We start from the raw sequence: 11692 nt of genomic DNA on the forward strand, positions 1-11692 counted from the left end.
TAAGCGGTTTCCTTTTATAAAATTGTCATTTCATGTTTTTTCTTTGTTTTAAACAGTAATTTACGTTAATTACCGTATTTTATGTTTATATTTCTCCGCAAGTTTTTTATTTTTTCAAACTGATTTTTATCTATTTTAGACAAACTACACTGTTTAGTGTGAGATGTAAAATGAGAGTAAAATCTTCTCTAAAACATAAAGCTTCGTAAAACTGTGTAATCTTGAAGTTCACCTTCAAGATTACACAGTTTTACTGAAATTGTACGAACCGATTAATTTATTGAAAAATCATGTTAACAGGTTATTACATTTTTGACGAAACCGTTCGGAAATATTTCCAAAAAATTTTAATACTTTTTTAGCGGATTCAACTACCTAAAAATATTTAATGCTATGCTAAGACTATATTGAAAGCAGATAGCTTATTGGTATGACCAATATTTTACCATACCTAGAAATGTAAAACTGCAAATTAGACAATCTAATTTGCAGTTTTACATTTAATAATAAATTTACATTTTTATACTTTATTTTGGCTCCGGTCAATATTATTTTGCCTTTATACTTATATTTTGTAAAAAACACAGTAAAGCTTATTTTAAACGATAATTAAATAAAAAAAATTAAACAAATTTGACTCAGGGCATGTGTAAATTCATAACATAAATGTCGCAAGTTTATTTACCGAAAAAAAGTTTCAATAGGTTAGTCTGAAAAGCTCGTTTTCAGACTAACCTATTTGAAGCTAAATTTGTCTTAAATAACATACAAAAATGGACTTTATAGTATCCGTTTTAATTAGTGAAACTACTTATTTACAGAGACGTTATAATCTAAGGCTGGAGCTAAACTATGCGTAGTCCATTTTTATTTACGAACTACAAACCTATTTTCCGTAAAAAAATATTTAAAAAATTAAAATTGGAAAAATCTTCAAGATATGCAAGTAAAATCCTCCTTCCGCTTAAATCGTCCGGACTAATCTATATGCGGGATAAGAATACGTACCATGTAATACCAACAGACCAATTCTTTTGCTCTTTTTTTTTGCTCCCTCTTTTTTATGGGTCTTTAAACCAGCACGGGCCCAAACACACATAGATCAGCCACACCATATTTTAAAAATCCGGAAAATTGTTTGGGTAAAATATCGGGAAAAAATCTGAAATATATTTTTTCTTTTGTTTTTACCCGAGTTTTCTTTTGCTTTTACCCAAGTTGTTTCTAATTTTTTTTCAAACAATTTCTTAGTTTTGTGTGAGCAATAAGTGAAAAAGCTTAAAAAAAGTAATATATTGCAAAAAAATATGCCTAAACTTGAGTGTACGGAAAACGTTTTGGATATGCGGAAAAACTAAAAGTTGAGAAAATATCCGGAATTCCGGAATTATCCGGAAAAAGATAATCCCTAACAACACAACGCATGCCCTAGCCCCTCCCTTCACAGCGGCCTTGCTTATTTAATGTAAAAAATTCTCTACGTTAAATAATGCTTTTATTGAGATATGGGGCTATGAAAATAGCCGTTTTAAGAAAAATTAGGATGAAATATCTTTATTGAACACAATTCCTTCCCCAAGGTTTGTTAAAGCAGCACAAACTGTTACAATTTTGTCACAATTAGAAAGAGTAACTAAGATAGCTTCATCAGTTATGTTTTTAACAGTTCGCAAAGGCAATACACCTTGAAGAATGGTGTAACGATTTTTCAACAGCCCAATAACTCTTTCTATATGAATCCTTACAGATGATATTTTGCGAGATGTTTCTACCTCTGAAGCAGAGAGTTGTGCTTTAACTTTTGTAAAGGCTGGATTAATTAACACAGAGCAACTTCCAGCTGCAAAATCGTCTTGTAAAGTAAAGCCTCTATCTGATAAGATTTGATCACCTGGCATATGAAACTTGCTAGATGTAAACTCTGATTCTTGAGTTATTTGATTATCTGAAGCTCTCCCACCATAACAATTGGAAATAAAGTTAATTGCTCCAAGAGGAGTGCATGTGATAAGACATTTATTCGTACAATGTTTTTTATATTGGCTGTAAAATTGTGCTCTTGCCATAAGAGATGACAGTGATTCTACAAAAATCTCAAAACAATCAATAATTGATGTTAATCTTGGGAACTTTTTCTTGAAAACAGGAGGTATTGTTTCATATATATGATCTCGATCTTGCATTTTTATTAAAAATTTTAATTTTACATACATAATGTCAATCCATTTCCAAAAGTTATCCAATGCAGTAGTTTTTTTAAAGTCAAACGTAAATAATAACATGTCAAAGCTAATTTTGTGCCATAACTTTACTAAGCAGAAAACAATTTGATCTGCCGAACCCAATTTTTTAAACAAATTTTCTTAAGCTCCTTTGCATAGGAAACACAACAGCTTTTCTAATACTGGAAGACTAACTCCAGTAAGCATATTGCACTTATCAGGATGGGCTCGAATTTTATTTATTCCTAAACTGCAGTTACTATCTTTTATTGACATCCACTTTGACATAAATAAATCTCTTTCTAATCAAAGTTTATTTATTTCAATATACAATTGTTGTCTTTCCGAAGTTGTCACATGTCTTCCAATGTCAATTTCAGATTTCTCAATTAAACTTATTTCCGAATTCAAAAGACTATTGGTTGAACTTTGCTGAATATCTATGTTTACAGCAATACTCTTTTTTTGAAAATAGAAAAAAAAACATAAAATATTTTGTATACTTATATTGTGTTTAAATAACTTTTAAATAATCAATACCTTCTATATAATTCTTACTAGAATCTTGGACTGGAACATCTTCATTAAATAAAGGAACACTGAATTTTGAAAAGTATTTAAAATTTTTTTACAATTTTTGCAAATAAAAGATAATAGCAAACAGTAAACAAAATCAAAAATCAAAAAAGATAAATTAATTTTAAGTTAAAAGTAACTGATACCTTGTTTATTTACAGTGCTGGAACATTGTTCTAAATTAACTTTGTTATGTAGAGATGACATCAGATTGTTGTCATCTCTACATAGAGCAATGACATCAGATTGTTGCAAACACCCTTCAGTACTAACTTGGATATCATTTTCTGCTAAATATAAAATAAATTTCTTTATTTTATGAAAATTTACTGGAGTAGTTTTAAAACTTTTACAACCTCTATTATAAATGACAATGAATATCATTATTGTTTATATACAACAATTTAAATCATAAATAACTAAATTAAATAATTCGTTTTTTCACTTACTTTCATTAATTATCCTCTTTTTTTCGATAACAAAATCAACTTCGTCACTTATTGATTGAGCAAATAGTTTTAATTTTTTGCATGCAGAAACACTTATTTCTGAAAAAAAATTGAAAATTTCAGCAATGTTAAAGTAATTTAAAAAAGGGATTTGAAGCAGACAATAATATTTACTTTGTCTATTTATCCTCCTATTGACTCGGTTAATTATGCTACTATTGACATTTCTTTGAGGAGAACTTATTGTTGCAGTATTAAAAACAAAAGGAACTGAGTCCGGATGTTTCTCAAAGAGTTCTCTTTTACCTAAAATTTTTAAACAAGTTGTATTTATTAAAATTTTCTTAGTGTATAAAACAAAATGTTTAAGAAATGCTGTTTACCAATAATAAAGTGTGCTGAACAAACATAAACATTCGAAGATTTAGGAGTCCACAGTTTGCTCGACGAAGTCTGCACCACGATTTATCGCATTTAACCATTTTCTTCTAACCGTTTCATTCTTAGGAATGCGATAAAGTTTGAGTTCTTTGTTTTTTTTACAATTAAAACTTTTTTGTGCAACCTACAACACAACAACTCCTTGGCATCTTTTTGTCATAAAAAACAGTTGTAACGCTATTTGATATTTGTGTTTGTTTTCCCTCCTTTCATGTTGGTTTTTTTTTTTCGCATTTGGGGGTGACGTCCCGCCGACTAGATGGATATATATATGTATATATATATATATATATATATATATATATATATATATATATATATATATATATATATATATATATATATATATATATATATATTATTGTCATTATTATTACTATTATTATTATTATTATTTGACGTCAGAACTCATTCCATTGTTTTTTTAATTTTTTAATTTTGTAACGGTTTTTTAATTGGATTTTTGAACGGTTTTTTCTTGATTTAAATATATGGCTGATGAGTGCCGCAAACGGCATGAAACTTTAAGTACCGTAAAAAAGTTGTTTTTTTTCATCTTACTTTTTTAATTATATATATATATATATATATATATATATATATATATATATATATATATATATATATATATATATATATATATATATATATATATATAACACACATTTGTAATACCAAAAACTAAATGTATATCAGCTCATTATTTTAATTAGAAAGAGTTTAGAGTTGAAAGTAAAAAGTAGAACATCAAGCTTTTTATATACTCATATGTTTATATGTACTTCTTAAAAAAACCGAATTCTAGTAATGCCATAAGTTGTGATAGTAAATGATCAGCAATTATCTCTTACTATCACAACTTATGGCTTCCAATGTGGAAGCCATAAGTTGTGATAGTAAGAGATAATTGCTGATCATTTAATTGAATAGCTTAAAGGAAATGTAAACATCTTCCTTTAAGCCATTCAATTAAATGATCAGCAATTATCTCTGCAGGTTTTTTTAAATCTGATTCTTCAGAAACAAAATGGAATAGATAATTTTCACCAGGTTCACTGCAAACAGTATGTTCTTCTTTTATTAAACCTGGGAATTTTCTGCCTTCAATGTCAATGAAAATTTTAGTGTCATCTTTTCTACCATCAAAAAAAATACAACTCAAACCATTATTGTTAAGTTCATTTTGGAGTTTTAAGGTCAACTCTTTTCCAATTTTTTCTTGAACTTGCTTAACTTTGTTGTGGTCAATAATTAGGCAAGTGTTTCCTTTAGTGATAATTTTAGCATCAATATGGGCAGCAGTTGCTATTTCTGCACTTTCTCTTAAACCTGTATGATTCCTTAAACTTGCTGATGCGATATTTTTTATATTCATAATTATATAATACACTCTTTTCGTTTACTTTTTTCATTTTTGAAATATTTTATTATTTTTTATTTTACCATTTGTACACAGACTTCGTCTGAGTCACTCTTGGGGAAAAAAAGATCATTTTCTTGATTAAGAATCTCCTGGTCTGTTTTTTGTTTTTTTATTTGTGTAACCTGATTTTCTATTGAAAGTCCTGATTTTCTATTGAAAATTTTTTTATTTTGTTTTCGAGTTTCAATATGATCAATGTCAGCTATTTGAAGGATAGTTTTGGTTCCAACTTTTCCTCTTTGATATCTAACAAAGTTCAAATCAAGAAGAGGATTTTTTTTTTCTTTTTTACAAGTACATACAATGTGAGCTTTTCTGTCACAGTTTTCTTTACAATTATTCTCTAAGCAAAAAAGTATTTTACAATTGCATGTAAACGAATCAAAAAGTTTATCAAGTTTTTCCATAAATCTATTTCTAATTGGTGAGGCTAGATTGCCATTACTAACTTTAACAGCCAAAAACCACAAATCTTTTACTTTACATTTTTGTAAAGTAAAAGATTTGTGTATTGTAAAAATGTAATAATCAAATTTATATTCACAACCGATAAATTAAAAAACAATTTTTGCATAAAAGATCCACTTCCTAAGATGCTTAAATCTAACGTTATCTACAAATTTTCTTGTGCTGGCTGTAACGCCAGTTATATTGGAGAAACCTTCAGACATTTGACAACACGGATAAATGAGCACCTTACGAGTGACAAGCAATCGCATATTTTTAAACATTTAAATTCATCCATTAATTGTAAAACACTAACTAATTATGATTGCTTTCAGATTTTAGATACTGCCTCTACCATTAACAAATTAAAAATAAAAGAAGCACTTCATATTAAATGGGAAAACCCTTCTTTAAATAAACAAACATCTCATTATATTATAAATTTATCTATCTAACTAACTATATTATTATTAATATTTTAATATTACGAAGTCTATTTTGTCATAATTTGTAATATAATTTTTAATTGGTTTGTAACAAGTTTATTTGTCCGTTAATTTATATCTGTATTGTCTTCAGTTTTTAAATTTATTTACCAGAGTTTTAATTGTAAATTAAATCTTTAGAAAATGTAGTAAGACTACGAAACATGTCGAGAATAAAAAATATTGTGATTTTTATTAAAAAATATATATATATTTATATATATATATATATATATATATATATATAACACTAGATGTGATGATAGGGCGACAGTGTATATTTCGTAGTTCTAAGGCTACAGTTTTTAATTTTTTTTTTAATATATAAGCGACAATTATATTTATTAAATATAAGCTTCAGTAATAAAATATTATGTTTTTAACTTGTTAAATTGAAAATTTTGTAACATAATGAACATTTTGTAATAAAGGTCGCCTTAACGTTTTACAAACACTATTTATACAATAAGGCGACTTTTATTTGTCGCTTTATTATACCAGATTAACATTGTTATTCGAACTATGTATTCATTGAAAATTTTTACGTTCGAATTTTGAATTCAATTACTTACATTAACTCTATTGTTTACAAATATCGTTGTAAAGATTAAAAGTAAATAAAAAAGTTAGGTTTGTTAAAAAATATATAGTTTATTATCTTAGTTGAACATATAAAAATTTTATAATACTGAATCATATTTAAACATCTTAAAATTTTTAATCCAAAATTCATTTTAAACGTTTATTTGAACTTTAGACAGGGCCGTTTTGTCGCATTAATGTCTAAAAATATCTTGTATAAATCTATTTATATAAAAGATATCTTAAAACATTTTTGCTAATAAATACTTAACTTATTTTTCTTTACATAAAAATTTACTAAAAACTATGAAATTCTATTCCTTAGCATAAAGAAAAATATGCTTTGTTCTCCAATAAAGTAGCAAAATGTGCAATTATTTTTGATGAACTTAACTTAAAATATCTCAACAATAGAAATATTCTTTGCAAAATTCTTTATATTAGAGTTAAATTAAAATCAAATATTAACTAAATGTTATGTTTATGCGCGAATCGGTATCATGATTTATTTCTCCGTCAGCTAAATACATTACGGAGAATATATACTTGAGTAGACAATTTTAACTCTATTTAGAATGTTGTCCCACACACTCCACGAACCCTATTAGGCAAATTTAAAAAAAAAACAGAAGATTTTAAGTGGAAATCAGAAGCATTGGCAAATACAAAGGGGTACAGGTTGTTTTTTTTTTTTAAAGTTTTATCAAAATAATATTGATAAAATTTAAAAAAAAAGGAAAATATAAAAAATTATGTTGCAAATTTAGATTTTTAAAAGTTATTTACACACACACATTCAATATACTCATTAGAAAACTAACTTATAAACATTTTAAATAATGAAATGAATTAGTGTTTTTATTTGAGAAAACGGGGCACTTTGTTTTTTCTTTTAGTCGCTCTACTCCCCCTAGGACAATGACATGGATCCGCTACTGATTAGAAGTAGTCTATTTAGATAGATAGCATAAAAAAAGAACAAAGAACAATCATTTGAGAAACACAAGAACTATGAATTACTTTTTGAAATAATAATAAAAAAAACTATGAAATACTCTATGATAGAGTATTTCATAGCTATCTTTTTATCATTATTATTTCATAGAGTTATTATCATATATTGTTTTTATGTTTATACATTGTTATATGCGTTATACATTGATTTTTTAAATTCGTTAAAATTGGTTGGGAACAAGAAAATTTTCAATTTTGCTTTTTAGGTATTGGCAGGCCGTACTTGACTTCCCTCCAACAAAGTTAAACGTAACTCTAACTACAATCCAATTTGAAAAAATTTCAACAGCAATACATTCCAAGAAGAATTTGTCTTTTTTATTTACTAATTAGATTACTTACATTTAAGGTGGTTTACCACGAAATAAAGTTAATGTTTTTAAAAAATTTAAAATTTTCATTTTTGATTGTTTTAGAACAGTTTTTTACCACTAAATTTATTTCCAAAATTGGTTTTTAAGTGTATTGAACAAAAAAGGTTTAATTTAAGTTTTAAGTTAGGTGGTCAAATATATTTAGCATAGCAACGGCCCTTAACAACACACTTTTCCCTCTTGTTTTGGACTTATTTTTGTATAAAAGACATTTTATTTAAAGACTTGAATTCCAGTATGATAACCAAGTTTGTTCTATATCGTAGATTGCAATAAAATAAGCAAACTACATTTACTTGTGTTATATAAGCAGGGTCCTACCGAACGACGAAGACGTGTGCGTGTTTGTGTGTGTGTGGGGGGGGGGGGGTGGAGGGAGAATGCACCTGAAAAAAACAAATTTTACTGACGAAGATTTTTTTGTTTTTTCGGAAGCCAAATTGTAGTTTTAACCAAAAGTCCCAAATCTACCAATTTACCGACAGAAACAGACGGAGGAGGGTGCACACACCTTCGTCGGTACGGCCCTGTATATAAGCAATAAATAAGTGATAGAACTTTATGTGTTAATGTATTATTATTAATGAAATTGTATACGGATTTTTAATTGTTTATTTATATTATTTTAGTTAATATAAAACGTATTGGGAAATAAAAAAAATCATACGAAAAAGGTGAAGAAAACATTCTCTGGTAACCAGAAGCGGGTCTCCAATTACGCTGAGTAGGCTGAAGCCTAGGGCCCCAAAGAGAAAAGACGCCTCCAATAAAAAAGAATCTCAGCACTTTTTCAGATATTTAGAATATTTGGCTTCTGGGGCTCTAGGGTAGGTTCCCCAAAAATTCGATTAGCCTAGGGCCCCAAAAAACCACGATCCACCACTGCCGGGAACAAGTTCTTCAAAGCAAGTGATAACGAAATAGTAGAAACACCTTTACAAAAACAATTATGTAATGATAGGAGGCTTTGCAAAATTAAATTAAATGTGAAACAGTGTTCAAATGATTTTAAAATGATTATGTATTTCCCTATTTTCAAAGAAATTTTGCAAGTTGGTAGCTGTCCAGATTGTCAAAGTGGACCAACTATAAAAAATTATTTCACGAAATTGGATTTATTTTATAGTTTGAAAATCAAATGCACATCTTCTTCATTTGAATATTGCACTTTTAAAAGTAACACCATGGACAAAAACACACAAAATAAAGATAGGAGTGCATTTGATAATAACTTAAGAACATTTGTTGCTTTTCATAAGGTTGGTCAAGGTTTCGTGAGATTGGTCAAGGGCATGAACCAATGAGTGATTTTGCTTATATAGCAAATACTAGTTGCGTGAGTGTTAATGATTTTCAACGCAATCATAAATTGATTCAAGTTGCCTATGATTATGCTGCTAAAGATTCTCGAAGATTGCTGCAAATGAAATTAAAGAAAACGCTGTTGAGATATTCCCTACTGGTGTTCCATTAATACTAGTTTCTCTTGATGGTACCTGGCAGTAACGAGGACATTCTTCTCTTAACGGTGTAGTTACTGCTAGAAGTAAAGGTCGATGCGTTGATGCAGATGTATTAAGCATGTAACTAAAATTCGCTATTGGAACTATTTTATTAAATATTCTGCAAAAAAAATCGTTTAACAAAATAAAATTATTTTATGGTAAACCACATTAATAATGTTTTGAATATTTTATAGAATTGTCTCATACTACGGTTCAATACTGCTTTTTTTTCATCAAATTGTATGTTGAAAATATATTTAACATGATACATTTTAGTTTTTTTTAAATCTTTTTTTATTCAGGAATATAATCATAAAGCTGTGTTTATTTTTTATAATTACTTTTCTGAAAATATCAATTTGATATTACATTATCAACTTGAGTGTATATTCCCAATACATAATTAAAAAAATGGATTAGGCATTTATACCTAATATGATCAATACTATATCAATTAGGAGATTATAATTTAACCTGGTTATACAAATCCAAAAGATCTTGGTGTGGCCATGGACTCTTATTTAAATTACAATAATCATATTGCAAATATCTTTCGTGGATCAAACATTCGAGGATATTTAATCCTCAAGTGTTTTAAAAGTCGTAATCCACGTGTAAAAGCCTACACTACCTACATAAGACCAATTTTAAAATATTGCTCTCCGATTTGGTTGCCAAACCGCACCGAATTTATCAAAGCAGAGGAAAGATTGCAAAGATGTTTTACGAAGAGAATTGCTAACTTAAATAACTTTTCATATCCAAAACTTAAAATGCTTGCTTTAGAACTACTTGACATTCTGAATAATTTAGTTTGGCTAAATATATTAAGTTTGTTTTTATTTAACAACAATATTTACAATCGAGGTCACAAATTCAAATTACGCAAACTAAAGTGTAAACTCGATGCCCGTAAATATTCTTTCTCACTAAGGGTTGTTAATACTTGGAATAACTTGCCGTCTGACGTCGTTAATGCCACAAAAAAAAAAGAGCTTTAAAATTAACTCCATCAACTTCGAAAAATACTGTTCCGGCTAACTAGTTTTTGTTTTATAACTGTGATATTATGTATTAAATATAATAGATATACTTTTAGTAATAATCTAACACATGTGTTATATGATGGTAGGGCACGTTGTCAGAGATATTTTATGGACCTGCGTGTCCTTTAGAGCGTGTATCACTGTTCTAATAAATTTTAATCTAATCTAATGAATCATATGTTTGTTTTCTTATTAATCAAGTTTAATGCAAAAACATTAGTCCTGATGGTAACCTCTAACAGTAAACTTTTGATATCGATTGGTCAATTAAAATTTTGTAGTTGTTTATACATGGTTTCCACTTACTATAAATTTTAATTCTAAAATCACGCGCAAATGCAAAAGCTAGCAATCGGGAATTTTTTGGCCAAAAATTAACGCCGGGTACATTTACTGTACATTTTTAATTTCACCTTTTCAACATTAATGAAACAAACGATGTCATTCGTAGCTTGAGACTTTTTTTTTGTATTTCTTTAACTAATACTTTGCTAAATGATTTCAGGTTTGACAATTTTTTGCTTATAACATGGGATACATGAGAAAACGATTATACGGTAATTAACTCTCAAGGGGTTGAACTTTCTCCAGTAGTATTTCCTCCCTAATAAAAGTTTCGTTGCTACGGAGCTGATCTATAGCATAGGAAAAATATTAAAATTAATTAAAAGAGTTTCTAATAAACAGAGGCTAATTAAAGAATTTGGAGCCCATGGGCTGATAATTCAATAACGCTTCCTATCTAGCACTAGTTTCATATAAACTCGTTTATATGAAACTAGTGCTAGATACCCTAAAATCTAAAGAAACTATTAGTACTAGTTATTCCTTTTTAATAAGTAACTTTTTATATTTAGAGTTCGCCGATAACTCCTTTATTTTGTTAAGAAACTTTTAGTTCTAGATTAGGGGAAAACGCCTTACAATAAAAAGTATAGATGGTTTTCAGTAAAAAATTTATTGTGTATTTTATTTTCAGCAATATTACAATGGAATTGTTACACATTTACATTAAATAAATTTGATATCTTTTTTGTCGCTTTGTTTAAAAATATCAAAAATATAAAAATCCCGCGCACCCAGTAGTATTTTGTGCGGAATCTTAAATGCGGTGAAATAATGCGGTAT

The 11692-nt window shown here is 27.9% G+C and overlaps 1 protein-coding gene across 1 annotated transcript; it reads right to left on the reverse strand.

Moving 5' to 3' along the window:
- Positions 1 to 1538: 1538 nt before the first annotated feature.
- LOC136081149 (uncharacterized) lies at positions 1539 to 2183 on the reverse strand. Its single transcript, XM_065798443.1, has one exon. It carries the CDS (start codon positions 2181 to 2183, stop codon positions 1539 to 1541), a length of 645 nt encoding a protein of 214 aa, XP_065654515.1.
- Positions 2184 to 11692: the final 9509 nt, after the last annotated feature.

The sequence above is a fragment of the Hydra vulgaris genome, chromosome 06, assembly GCF_038396675.1.
Source record: "Hydra vulgaris chromosome 06, alternate assembly HydraT2T_AEP".
NCBI classification, from domain to species: Eukaryota; Metazoa; Cnidaria; class Hydrozoa; order Anthoathecata; family Hydridae; genus Hydra; species Hydra vulgaris.